Consider the following 14,501-nt stretch of genomic DNA (forward strand, 5'->3'; position numbering starts at 1 on the left):
CAGTACCTGCGATGGACTAAGGCAATGCTTATTGCTCTCTGTAGTCTCTTTCGTTCCTGGGCATTTGTATTGCCAAACCAGGCCATGATGCAACGTCAGTATGCTCTCTATCGTACACTTATAGAAGTTCATGTTCCTTGACATACCAAATCTCTTCAGTCTTCTGAGAGATTGAAGGCATTGATGACCTTTCCTTATGATTGCATTGAAGTACTGACACAGAACAGTTTTCAGAGATATGCACACCCAGTAACCTGAAGCTGTTGACTCTCTCCACTGATGTACCGATGATGCAGACAGGTTCGTCGAACCCTGGCTTTCCCCTCTTGCAGCCAACAATCAGCTCCTCAGTCTTTGTAACATTGAGAGCAAGATTGTTGTTCTGGCACCTTCAATCAGATTATCAGTCTCCTGTACTCATCCATTAATATAAGAAACAAGAAGTTTTGTCGCTCCTTGCACCTGCCCCACCAATGAAGTTGAGAGGCAGAGTATTTTTCTAAAACAAAACTTAAATGTGTGTCCTCATTGGGAGTGGATCTATCAAAGTGTGATTTAACTCATTGGTTTTCTTTTTTTGACAACAGTTGCATGCAAAAAAAATGAAATTATTGATAAATGTGACTGGTGTACTAAAGTTCTGTAAATGTTTCAATTTGGTTTCCATTGTTGTGATTTAGACTGTGAAAATATTGTTGATCCCATTTTGTCAACATGTACTGCATATTTGAACTGAGTTCTAATTTTCCATTCACAGCTGAACTCTAATTCGACGGAACTCTAATTTTAAGTTTCACAATACACGGTAAACAAACAATAGACATTTGGTGCAGGAGTAGGCAATTCGGCCCTTCTAGCCAGCACCGCCATTCAATGTGATCATGGCTGATCATCCTCAATCAGTACCCCTTTCCTGCCTCCTCCCCATATCCCCTGGCTGTTATTTTTAAGAGCCCTATCTAGCTCTCTCTTGAAAGCATCCAGAGAACCTGCCTCCACCTGAGGCCTCCACCTGAGGCAGAGAATTCCACAGACTCACCACTCTCTGTGAGAAAAACATTGAGCACAACTACTAGGAATTGAGGGGGTGAAATAATAAGCATAGCCTTTTAAAATTCAAACCAATCAGCAGATGAGAGCACAAAAGGGGTTTATACTTACATTTTTTGCCAACTCGGAAGTGCAAGGTTTATTTTGAATGCTATTTAATCTCTCTATAGTAATTTTGCACACAGTATTTCCAAATGTTAAATCAGCAAACAGTGTACATAAACCGAAATGCTAGGTTAAAAAAAAAAGCAACGAGATGAGCAATACATGTTGGCTGGTGTGGAAAAGTTGGGCCGATGAGCCTGTTTCGACACTGTGTCACTATGACTCTAACCTGGTTGCTGGTGAATGTGAAAGGAAGCAATTGGATTGAAAAACATCAAAAGCAGATCATTGACTTGAAACATTAACTCTCCATCTCCCTGCTGAGTATTTCCAGCCATTTCTGTTTCTGCAAAATGGGAGATTTTAGATGTTAAGTGCCAATATGTAATTTTTATTATCTTTTTGTACTTTTCGTAAAGCTTTGTCAAAAAAAAAATCGTATTTGTACTCTGGGCAGAAATATCTAGCGGCAATTGCTTTCTTTCAGTCAGTAGCCGCACAATGCTCCCCCACAGTGCCAGAGACCCTGGTTCAATCCTGACCTCGAGTGCTGTCTGTGTGGAGCTTGCACGTTCAACCTGTTGCCCCAATCCAGATGCTCCAATTTCCACCCACATCCCAAATACGTGAGGATTTGTAGGTTAATTTGCCTCTGTAAAAATTGCCCCTATTGTGTTTGGAGTGGATGAGAAAGTGGGATAACTAATGTGAATGGGTGACCGATGGTCGGTGTGGACTTGATGGCCTGAAGGGCCTTGTTTCTAAGCTGTATCTTTCGATCAATCAAATATTATTTAGAGAAGTTGAAATGAAGGTAGCAAAAGATGCGATGTATATTTAGATTATTTGTGTGCTGATTATTTGGTTTTGATTATTGTCTACAAATTGATGCTTATACATATATATTCAAGAGTAACAAAATGGTTTTCCATGAAGCCACTATTTTGGATTATTGTTACTGACCTGGCAGCTGTAGAATTGGGGTCACAATGTGACATCCAAAGTAAGAGTCAAGAGTGTTTAATTATTATTAGTAACTGTAACAGAACAATGAAATTGTTACTAGCTGCAACACATTTACGCAATAATACATAAATAACTATAGAACAATCAGTGGTGCAAAGTTAACCTGTAATACCAGGTAACCAGACCATAAAGCTTCAGATGTAGATCATGAAACAGTCCTATCTGTGTCCACTGCCTGAAATCTGCAGAAAATGATGCGTATTTCAAAAATGAGTTTTTCTGTTCATTATTGGAAAACTTTTTTAGTTGGCAAGCTTAAAATATATTTTGATTTTGAGACCTATGTATTCTGAAGATCAATAGAGTATTACAATATCCATGAAGTTCACCTTTTTTTGTTTTGTTAGTCCTGTACCTACTCCTTCCCTTCTATTTTCCCTTTCTGTTCAAATGGAGAGGATATAAGGAAATTACTGACACTGCATGTTACAAACGAAAGTGTTGCCAAGGTATGGTATGAATTATTCTCTACACCTGTACTGTAGGTTAGAAGAGGCTTTCAAGTAGCATTTACGCTCTCCCTCTGCGGTGAACCTACACGGATGCATAAAGTGAACAATATTTTTTGAATCTGAAGCATTTCCTGCTGCCGTTAATACTGTGCCCGTTAAAATCTTGGTCCTTGAATTAATTCTCAAGTGCTTCAGTTGCAACTTTTAGGAGTTCTGGGACTGAGAGCTAGATTTCCCCCCCCCCCCCCCCTACTATTAGTGCATGTTTCCATCGGTAGAATTTCTTAGGAAAAGTGAAATTAGTTTTGTAGAAGTAGCAACCGTAAAGCAAGTTTCTTAAAATTGGCATAAACATTGTACAAACAGAGCTGCACGTCGCGATCTGTTCCACGTGTAATCGTTGTCGAATACTGTAACACATCCTTTCAGTGTGGCAACTTTATCAAAGACATGTAAATGATTGGAGAGCTGGAGCTTTTGTTCTGCCAAAAACCTCTTTGTCAGCAATGGGCAAGTAGCTTGAGTTGTGCGCAGAACCAGACCTTCCACCACACACGTTTTCGTATGACTTCAACTTGGCAGCATATTTTTGCTCATGCGTTACTGAGCTGCCTCCAATGGACAAGTGTCGACCGTTGCTACGTAACTTGTTTCTCCCAAGTATGTCATCGAAAATTTGAAGAAAATGGGCGGCACAGTGACACAGCTGGTAGAGTTGCTGCCTCAACACTAGAGACCCCGGTTTGATCCTGACCTCGGGTGGTATGTGCGGAGTTGGCGTGTTCTCCCTGTGATCGCTTGGGTTTCATTCAGGTGCTCCAATTTCTTCCCACATCCTAAAGACATGTAGGTCTGTAGGTTAATTACCCCCAGTGTGTAAGGAGTGGATGCGAAAGTGGGATCACATGGAACTAGTGAGAACGAGTGATTGATGGTCACTGTGGATTTAGTGACTGAAGGGCCTGTTTCATTGTTGTATGTTTCATTTCAATTCAATTTAATTAAATTCAAATATGTTTGAAAAACTGGGATTGTCTCGTTCCAATGGTCTTTCAGAAGGGTGTTCCTAATATTTCCTTTCTCTCTCTCTCTCGCTCTCACTCTGCAACTATAAAGGAACATTTTTTTGTTTCTCTCAATACAGTTAATTGTGCCAGAAATTTGGAACAATTTCAGTTCAGGAAGTGCATGCTCTTGTTTGTAATTATGTAAAATTAACTCTGCAGATTTGGGATGTTTCCTGATTATTGTTGCATGCCTTCAACTTTTTTTTTACTATTGAAAGTTAATTATTTTACATCTTGCATTCATTAGAAGGGAAGACTGTATTTGATTAATGGTCAAAATGTTTATCGGTTGCAGCTATACATAGCTTAAAGCTGAGCCGCAACCATGTGGACTGGTATGGCGTGGACGAAGTTTACTTGTACAGTGACACAACTACATCCAAAATCGCACGAACAGTTACCCAGAAACTGGGATTTTCCAAAGGTATGATGTGCTTAACATTATTGTCAAATAATAATTTCTCAATTCCGAGCAACTCTAACCTAAGATTGCTTCTTGATTTAAAAAAATAAAAAAAAAAAAAAAAAAAAAAGTGCAGAGGAAGTTAAACAGGTTTGTGGAAGGAATAGACAGATGACATTTCGAGCCAGGACCTTTCTTCAGACTGATGGAGTAGGGGGGAGGAAATGTGAAAAAGAGAGGTGGGGCAGGACAAAGCCTGGCAAGCAATCAGTGGATACAGGTGAGGGGACTGGTTAATCTGCAGATGGGTGGAGTAAGTGACAGGATAGAGATGAAAAGGAGGTACTAGGATGCCGCACAAGGAAAGGGGAGGAGTGAAATGCAAAGCCAGAGGGAGGGATATGCATGGAAGGGGACGGGTAGGGGAAAGTGTGGGGAATAAAAGGGAAGTATTTGACATGGGGCTGGGGAGGTGAGTGGACGGCGGGGGGGTAAAGGAGCTGGGATACAACACCATCTGTTTGTAGAGTGTCTTTTATTATATAGAAATCAACCCATCTAAAACAAAAATTGAGAGCCCCTTATGGAGGTACAGCTGATGACCAAATGCATTCAGTTTTCAGGAACATTTTAAGGAGTAGAAAGGTCGACAAAGAAATCTGAGAGATGTGTCCCACACGGTTGACAATTTATGGATGAGTGTGAGCCTGGAACTGAGAGCCAACGTTTCAAAGGGACGGGAGAGAATTTACAGAGTTCGGGGCATTCGAAAACAAGTGTGGGAATTTTTAAAATCCAGGCGGTGGTAAAGAAAGTTCAGGTTTGCATGAGTATGCGAAGCAAAGGTAGAATGAAAAGTCTCGCAGCAGCATCACAGACACGTGGACACAGACAAACAAACAAATATAAATGACACATAAGTTACATATAAAATTCTAAATTAAAGAAGACCACAAAAAAAAGAACAAGGCAAACATTTTAGATTTTGAAGTAAAGTTCAGAGGGATATGGGCCAAATGCAGGCAGGTGGGACTGGCGTAGGTGGGGCATCTTGGTCAGCATGAACAAGTTGGGCTGAATGGCCTGTTTTCGTGCTGCATGACTGATTCTATTCTGCCTCATTCAAAGGCAGTTGGAGATTGGTGGGGGGGGAGGGGGGAGTAAGGCGGGGAAAAAGTAATTTCCTTTTGCCATAATCATCCAAATATATGGCTATGGATTGTATTCCTGGTTGTCATGAAGACTTGTCAGAATGTCTAGCCTGCCATTTAACGTATTTTGAGTACTTGTAGACAATGGTGAGGAAATGTAAGAAAATGCATTCCAGAATTAATGAGCAAATATAACTTGAATTATTACATCTTTATGACATAGTTCCAGAAATGGATAAAGTGAATGTTCACAATCTTTCTCCCTGGGTAGAGGATTTGCAAACTACAGGGCATAAGGCTTAAGGTGAAAGTGAAGAAATTTAAGAAGGCCCTCGGGGGCGATATTTTCACTCGGAGTGGAGTTTTCAGATTCATTAACTAGGTTGTGACCAGTGGTGTTTCGCAGGGATCTGTGCTGGGTCCTCTGTTGTTTGTGACTTGGACGTAAGTTTGCAGACAATATCAAAATCTGGAATCTGTCAGAGAGAACCAGAAGTGGATACAATTATGATTACTAAAAGATATTCAGACAGATTGGATAGGAAGGGTTTAGAGGGATATGGGCCAAATGCAGGCAAACGGGACTAGCCCAGTATGCCAACTTGGCCTGCATGGGCAAGGTAGGCTGAAGGACCCATTTCTCTGTTGTACAGCTCAATTATGCTAAATTCTTGGAACTGCCTACCACATCGATAATATAATTTGAAAAATAGGTTATAGTTGCAAACTATCAGCTAGTTCTGCAATAGGGTGAACGAGCCTGCCTAGCCTTTACATTGGCTAGATGTTTAATACCAAAACAATACGTGTATCTACAATTGCTCACACGCTGAATGCTTTTAACCACGCAGCATCAAGTAGTGGGACAAGACTTCATCGAGGTTACGTTGAAGAATCCTCTCTCGAAGACAAACCACCAATCCCTACACACATTGTCTTTGTTGTACATGGAATAGGGCAAAAAATGGACCAAGGTCGTATCATCAAAAACACGGGCATGTGAGTAGCTTTTCCATTGCTGCACCCACAATTTGTGTTAACGAAAGAAATACACTAACACAGGGAGAATTTACAGGGAGCAATCTAATTTCAAATATGTAGAACTAACTGCTGGCCATTTTGAAAGTTTGTTGTAAACTTATTTTGGCATTGTACTTTATCAATGAATTTAGTCTCAGTCTAGATGATGATTGTACTTGAAGGCATCAGTGTTGGCAAGTTAATCTTTTAATTTTGTAGCACGCCATAAAGTTTAAACTCTGGGACCCTCTTCTGGCATGTACCAAAATAGCGACTCCCGACTTATTTAATGACTGGCAGAAAGGAAAGTCCTGTAATGTTTCAAACCCTGCTGTAAAACTTCCTTATTTTGCTTGCATTTCATTGTCGTTTGATTGTTTGTAGTTGTTTCATCTGCCTGTTATTTCACCGCTTCGATATTTCTAGTTTTTAATTTTAATTTAGTTTATGTTTTAAGCTGGAATGGGTGCACAGAAGATTTACGAGGATGTTGTCAGCACTCAAGGGCTTGAGCTATAGGGTGAGGTTGGGCAGGCTAGAACTTTATTCCCTGGCGTGCAGGAGGCTGGGGGTGATCTCATAGAGTTGTTTAAAATCATAAGGGGAATAAATAAGATGAACGCATAGGCTTTTACTCAGCGGACATGGGTTCAAGCCTAGAGGGGGAGGATTTAATAGGAACCTGAAGGGCACCTTTTTCACACATTTAAAATACATTTGGACAGGTACAAGGACAAGAACAATCAGTGGGATATGGGTCAAACACGGGCAAATGGGACTACTTAGATGGGACATCTTGGTCGGCATGGACGAGTTGGGCTGACGAGCCTGTTTTCATGCGGTATGACAATTCTTTGCTGTGTTACTATTAATGCTAGCAGTCAGCTTTCATTTTAAGAGGATTTATTTACTGAAAACTCAGGTCTGTTTTTAACTTAAGTAACCTACAGTTTGGCTTTGGAGAATGAAACCTGCTTTTCATAGCTTTACACTCGAGTGTCATTAATAGACACAGATGAAGAGGCAATAAGAGAACCGATACAGATTGATCAGTTATCTGAAATATTTGAGGTTCCTTGTAGATAGACATACACACCAAGCAGCAAGGATCACAGTGCATCTGAGAAGGGTTTTTGACTTTACTTCTGCCTTGATTTTTCTGCCAAGCACTGAAACTGAACTTTAGATACAAAAATGCCATTGTTTCTGGTTTCATGATTAGCAGGCAGTAGGACTAAAAATTACACCATGATTTAAACACCGAAGTCAAAGGTGCGAATAGCAGCTCTGTACATGTGCAAGTGTAGACTCGGGGAACTGCAGATACAACAATGCTGCAATCTTGAGCAAAGCACGAGGTGCTGGATGAACTGAGCGGGTCAGGCAGCATCTGTGGAGAGAATGGACAGACAACATTTGGTTTGGGAACCTTCTTCAGACTGATGGGAGTGGGGGAGTAAACTGGAAAAATATTGACAAAGCCTGGCAAATAATATTTAGGTGCAGGTGGGAGAGTGGTGTTCATTGGCAGATGGGTGGGGAAAGTGACAAAGGCTGGAGGTGAAAAGGAAGACAAAAGAGTGAGAGGAGGAGTGAAATGTAAAGCTGGTTGATGGAGTGAGGGGAGAGGAAAGAGGGAGGATAAAAGGGAAATATGGGGACACTGGGATGAGAGATCAGTGTACAAAGGGGGGTAAAGAAGGAAAAATATGGGATGCGGAAGGAGGGAAATAAGTGCATGTTTTTAATGGAAAACGAGTTGGGCAAAATTCCTTTTTGCTACATTCCATCTAAAGAAAAATCAGTCAAATGTATAATGTTTGAGTGTGCGCTATTTGAACTAATAATAATTCAATAACTGATAGAAACATTATTAGTTCAAAAAGTTTACCCATCTACCCAATGCAGTTTCTAGATAGGTTTATACCGTTGATAAGCTGGTGATCATAATATAAAGTCAAATGTGCTTGCTTTTCCTAAACCTACTTTTCAAAGACAAACGACTAAATGTTCAACTATGTTGGCAGTACTCCTGTTTCGTACGCGCTCAAGATGTGTGGGTTGTTGGTTTATTGGCCTCTGCCCCGAATGTGTAGGGAGTGGCATGGAACTTGTGTGAATGGGTAATTAATGTTGTGCGTGGACTTGATGGGCCGAAGGGTGTGTTTCCATGCTGTATCTCTAAACTAGAGTTATTACACTATTTTTCTTTCTGTTCTACTTGATAGGATGCGAGAAGCTGCAAGGAAGGTTGAAGAAAAGCACTTTCATTACGCCACCAATTTGGAATATGTTGAGTTTCTGCCAGTGGAATGGAGATCAAAGCTCAGCCTGGATGGGGGTAATTAAAAGTAAACAGGAGTACTATTTGGGCTTCTTGTGATCTAGGATGAACTAGCATGTGTATATTATTTCCTTAAATATCAGTGTGGACAGTATTGAAACATGTATCTATTTCTGATCCTTATTAGATTTAAATTAAAAATAATGTGGGGAATTAAGAATAGTTCTTCCACCTGAACACCTCTTTCTGATCTCTTGACCACTCCAGATCATCTCATTGCAAACTGCTGGAGTAATGCAAGGGTGACAGTTTTCTTCTCCATCCACAGTTAAATCTGTCCGTCTCCATTTTGCATCACTCTGATAGCCGATTCCAAATTGACATTGGTAGTAAATGAGACGGTTTCACAAGCAAGTTCCCACAAGATTAAGGTTGAGAGATAACTTTTGGCTTGAACCCCATATAACTTGAATGGAAACATTCCTTGTTCCTCCATTGAAATAGGATCCTGTGATTTTTAACAACCAGCTGTTTAATGTCATACACCTATGATATTAAATGACATTTGAACATGTACATGGATAGGAGGGCCAAGTGCCATTTGGTCAATATGAATGAGTTGGGCCAAAGGGCCTGTTTCCATGCTGTCTGAATCTACGTCTCTATATGTTTCCAGAACCTTTTTTTTTTTACCAGAGTGGAAATGTCAAGGGCGACAGGGCATAGCTTTAAGATGAGAGGGACAAAGTTTAAAGATGTGCAGAGCAAATTATTTTTACAAAGTGGTGGGTGCCTGGAATACACTGTGACTGTGGCATTTCAGGGGCTTTGTATAGACACATGGATGTGCAGAGAATGGAGGGATACGGATCATGTGCAGGTAGTTGGTCTTGGTGTCATGTTCGTCACAGACATTATGGACTAAAGGGCCTGTTCCAGTGGTGTGCCGTCCTATGTTTAACCAGCTGTTTAATGTCGTACCCCTCAGATATTAAAAGACGTTTAGAAAGATACATGGATAGGAAAGGTTTAGAGGGAAGATAGACACTAAAAGCTGGAGTAACAGCGGGACAGGCAGCATCTCTGGAGAGATGGAATGGGTGACGTTTCGGGTCGAGACCCTTCTTCAGTCTGATTAGGGATAAGGGAAACGAGAGATATAGACTGTGATGTGGAGAGATAAAGAACAATGAATGAAAGATATGCAAAAAAGTAACAATGATAAAGGAAACAGGCCATTGTAAGCTGTTTGTGGGGTGAAAATGAGAAGCTAGTGCGACTTGGGTGGGGAGGGATATAGAGAGAGAGAGAGAGTGAGAGAGAGAGGGAATGCCGGGGCTACCTGAAGTGAGAGAAATCAATATTCATACCTCTGGCCTGCAAGCTGCCTCCAATTTGCATTCAGCCTCACTCTGACGGAGGAGACCGAGGACAGAAAGGTATGTGTAGGAATGGGAAGGAGAATTAAAGATGTGGACTCTTATACATCGGCGAAAACCAAACGCAGACTGGGCGATCGTTCATAGCGACAGGTGTTGCATCTTCAGGGAAGGAAAATTAAAGTGTCCAGCAACAATGATCACATTGAATGGTGGTGCTGGCTCGAAGGGCCGAATGGCCTACTCCTGCACCTATTGTCAACCGGGAGATCAGGTTGGTTCAGGCGGGCTGAGCGAAGGTGTCCCGTGAAACGATCGCCCAGTCTGCGTTTGGTGTCGCCGATGTATAAGAGTCCACTTCTTGAACAACGGATACAGTAGATGAGGTTGGAGGAGAAGCAAGTGAATCTCTGCCTAACCTGGCAGTCGAGGAAGGAGGTATAGCGACAGGTGTTGCATCTTCTGTTGCAGGGGAAGGTATCTGGGGAGGGGGCGGTTTGAGTGGAAAGGGATGAGTTAACCAGGAAGTTGCGGAGGGAACGGTCTGCAGAAGGCGGAAAGGGGTGGAGACGGAAAAATGGGGCTAGTGGTGGGATCCCGTTGGAGGTGGCGGAAATTTCGGAGGATTATGTGTTGTATGTGACGGCTGATGGGGCGAAAGGTAAGGACTAGAAGGATATGGGCCAAGTGTGACTTGGTTGGCATGGACGAGTTGGGCCGAAGAGCCTGGTGCCATGCTGTATGACTATATGCTTCCAATCCCGCACACGTCCCTCTGTGAAAGGCTGTGCCAGTCTGGATTATATGCTAAATATAATTTACACCCAATGAGATTGCAGCATAAGCCTATGAGTTGAATCGTGACATGGCGTCGCAGTTCAGAGCTTGTGGATGTAGTTTCATAAGCAGTTTGTTATTAGCAGCAATAATTTAATTTATCTTTATATGATCCAAATAAAATTATGAGTACCTTGAGCAATAATGGCTGTATTTGAATTCTTAATATGCCAGTATATTCTTTACTCTTACAAAATACGGATGTTAAAGGAACATCTTAAGGTTAAATGTTTCGGTAATAGGTTGCTCACTGAAACTGTTCCAAACTGCATACAAATAGTTGAAAGGAAATTATCATCTCTGTGATGGAGATGGTGACTATTTCATCAATTCTTGAGCAGCTTCACATAATATTGAGTAAACTGGAACTGTCTGCAAAATCTGTGCAAAGCACTGGAATTACAATCCTACCTCCAGATGCTGATTGCTCTCTGGATGTTAAATGACCATAAACTGCATTTGCAAGAATGGTTTGGTCCCTCCATCTACCCTATACCACTCCTCAGAAACATCCACACGCACTAACAGCCCTCGTTAGTTTTGTAATGGACATTAATAGTTCCTACCTTGATAAGATTCAAAGATGTTGCAATGAAACTGCAGATTCATCTTTCTTTTGAAGCACTTTCTTGGATTGTTGAAATGTTTATGTGTGTTAACGTTTGCACTTCCAGATACAGTTGAATCCATTACCCCAGATAAAGTGCGTGGGCTTCGAGACATGTTAAACAGTAGTGCCATGGACATCATGTATTATACTAGCCCCCTTTACAGGGATGAGGTATGTGGTTTTTTAAATACTCGAGTACATGATATGTACATGATACATAAAAGGGCAGCAGGGTGGCGCAGTGGTAGAGTTGCTGCCATACAGCGCCAGAGACCGGGTTCGATCCTGTCTACGGGTGCTATCTGTATGGAGTTTGTATGTTCTCCCCGTGATTGCGTGGGAGTTCCCCGAGTGTTCTGGTTTCCTCCCATACTCTAACTACGTGCAGGTTTGTAGGTTAATTGGCTTTGGTAAAATTTGTATATTGTCCCTAGTGTGTAGGATAGTGCTGGTGTACGGCAATCGCTGGTCGGCACAGACCCGGTGAGCTGAAGGGCATGTTTCCGTGGCTGTATCTCTAAACTGAACTAAGCTAAACTAAAAAAACATTAAATTGAACTGAAAAATATGAATTAACCTTGCCTCTTTATATTCCAAACTGCTGCAATGCCCATTAAAATCAATACCACCTGAGACCTCATTCCCCAACATAAAGGTACATCTTGAACAATATATGTATGCACAACTTAAGTCGAGAATAACTGCCCGAATCTAATTAAGCCAACAAAAACATGTTAATTCATGTACTTCAGGATTCATCCAGGACTAAGGAAGGCAGTGTACAAGACTATATAGGTCAGATACTGGTATGATGCTGGAAATGGGTCAATCATTGCTAGAATTTGCAGTGGGAACTGCCTCAGTCACAGTTTTAGGAGCTTTGAAGTATCAGTTCAGTAGAAGAGATGATAAACCGTTCCAAATGAAATTACACTGATACATTAGAAGCGCAATCAATAAAATGTAGTTTTGCATTTTACATGCAACGGTGCAGAGAATCATTCTCCATATTTGTCATGTTCATTTATTTAAGTAACAAAGACTCAAATAGGATAGCAAAAGTTAAAAATAAAGTTGTTCTTTGGACCTTGTGTTTAAGAAAAGTTTGTCTTTTTTAAGTGTAAGATTTGGTTTAGAGTCAAGTGAATACTTATTCTAAAGATAATTGATCAGCCAAGTAAGTTTTAAGTTTATAATTACATTTCTTGAAGTGGAAATTGTTATTTTGAAAAGTAAAGCCTCAATGATGACATCTTTTCCTTTTGAAGACCAATAGATTTTTAAAACATTCAAAAATATAATCCAATTGTAATCAAGGCAAAGCGATTGGTATTTACAATGGATATAGAAACATAGAAAATAGGTGCAGGAGTAGGCCATTCGGCCCTTCGACCCAGCACCCAGTGAGGGGTTTGATGGGTAAGGCGGATGAACTCTGGACATGGATATGTACGTACGATGGGATGTTGTTGCCCTTACAGAAACCTGGTTAAGAGAGGGACATAACTAGCAGCTTAATGTTCCAGAGTACTGGAGCTACAAGAGAGATGGAGATGGGGATAAAAGAGGAAGGGGTGAAGCTTTATTGAGTAAGGAGAATGTCACGACGGTAGCCCGAGTTGACGTTACTGATGGTTCATCCAGTGAGGATACATGGGTGGACCTGAGAAATGAAATAAAGGGGCTGATCACCTGGTTGGGAGTGTAGTATAGGCCCCCAAGTAGTCAACGGGAATTAGCAGAATAAATGTGCCACGAGTTTGTAAGTAGTTGCATGACTAATAGTTATAGTAGGGGATTTTACTTTTCCCAATATAGATTGGGACTGTCCAATGTGTTCTGAAAAGTTTCCTCGGGCTGTATGTAGAGGGTCCTACAAAAGAGAAAGCAAAGCTTGATCTACTCTTAGGAAATTGGGACGGGCACGTGTCCTTGGGTGAAACTTTTGTGACCATCAACCACAGTTTTATTCGTTTTTAAATGGTTATGGATAAAGATAGGGCAGGGCCCACGTTAAATTCTTAATTGAAGCAAGGCCAACTTTGATGGTATTAGACAGGAACTTGCTAAAGTTGATTGAAGTAGGTTGTTTGCGGGCAAAGGAACGATCAGAAAGTGGGATGCACGTGACACATTTCCTGCATATCCATGTGCCTATCAAAGATCCTCTTACATGCCACAATCATATCAGTCTCTACCACTGCCCCTGCAAGTGTATTCTAGGCACCAACAACTCTGTGTAAAAATTATAATAACTTGCCCAATGCAACTCCTTGAAACTTTCTGGTTTTAAAACTAAGCAACTTTTCTGGCAATAAAAAAATATATATTTTTTTTTAAAGCACTTTGACATCAAATTAATCATTTGTGGTAATTAAGTTTATATATTTATTATATGTATGTGCACATATTTAGAATATTACCTACATTGATAAATACCTACCTCCAGTGCCTGTTTTTGTAAATCTGCACAATGTAAAAGTTGAAGTGCAGAGTGATTAAAAAATAATCGGAGACCGTTGTGTTTCAGACGAGGATGGGTAGAAACTATGCAGTTCTAACCACAGAATTCAAGTGTAAGACCTCATGTTTTTAGTCAGTCGTGTGTGGACGAGACCATTCATGGTCATTTGTGTCACACACAGAAAAGATGGATGGAATTAGTTTCATGCACAATGATGTAAGTAGGGATAAGGCGCTTTGATTAGGAAGTTAATAGGATTTGAGCCGGACTTGTAACTGTTTGCTTTCTACGCTTTCATTAATCCTATTGACTGCACTGGTGATGCCAAACAATTCTTCATTTAATTTAGAGATACAAAATGAAAAGACAATCTCTTCAGCTTACCATGTCTATGTAAACCATGTTTACACTAGTTCTATGTTATCCCACTTTCTCATCCACTCACTACACCCTAGCTACAATTTAACAGAGGCCAATTAACCAACAAATTTGCAAGCCTCAGGTTAGAGGGCAAAATGCAGGCAAATGTGACTAGCCTAACAGTCCAAGTGGGCCCAAGGGCCTGTGTTTCCATGCTGCATAGCTCCACGACTCTAATTAAACTCTGATCTCTGATTCTGTGAGGCAATAACTCCATTAAATGTACCCAATAT

The 14,501-nt window shown here is 40.8% G+C and overlaps 1 protein-coding gene across 3 annotated transcripts in view; it reads left to right on the top strand.

Moving 5' to 3' along the window:
- ddhd1 (DDHD domain containing 1) overlaps positions 1 to 14,501 on the top strand; it is a 56,285-nt gene that overhangs the window by 21,808 nt on the left and 19,976 nt on the right. For 2 of the 3 annotated variants that reach the window (XM_033027266.1, XM_033027264.1), the window contains exons 3-7: positions 2,529 to 2,630; positions 3,996 to 4,124; positions 6,106 to 6,253; positions 8,503 to 8,615; positions 11,449 to 11,555. In XM_033027266.1, the coding sequence (XP_032883157.1) occupies positions 2,529 to 2,630; positions 3,996 to 4,124; positions 6,106 to 6,253; positions 8,503 to 8,615; positions 11,449 to 11,555 (599 nt within the window). The remainder of the gene's footprint in view (positions 1 to 2,528; positions 2,631 to 3,995; positions 4,125 to 6,105; positions 6,254 to 8,502; positions 8,616 to 11,448; positions 11,556 to 14,501) is intronic. The other variant, XM_033027265.1, reaches the window with a different exon arrangement.

This window comes from Amblyraja radiata, chromosome 9 (genome assembly GCF_010909765.2).
Source record: "Amblyraja radiata isolate CabotCenter1 chromosome 9, sAmbRad1.1.pri, whole genome shotgun sequence".
NCBI lineage: Eukaryota > Metazoa > Chordata > Chondrichthyes > Rajiformes > Rajidae > Amblyraja > Amblyraja radiata.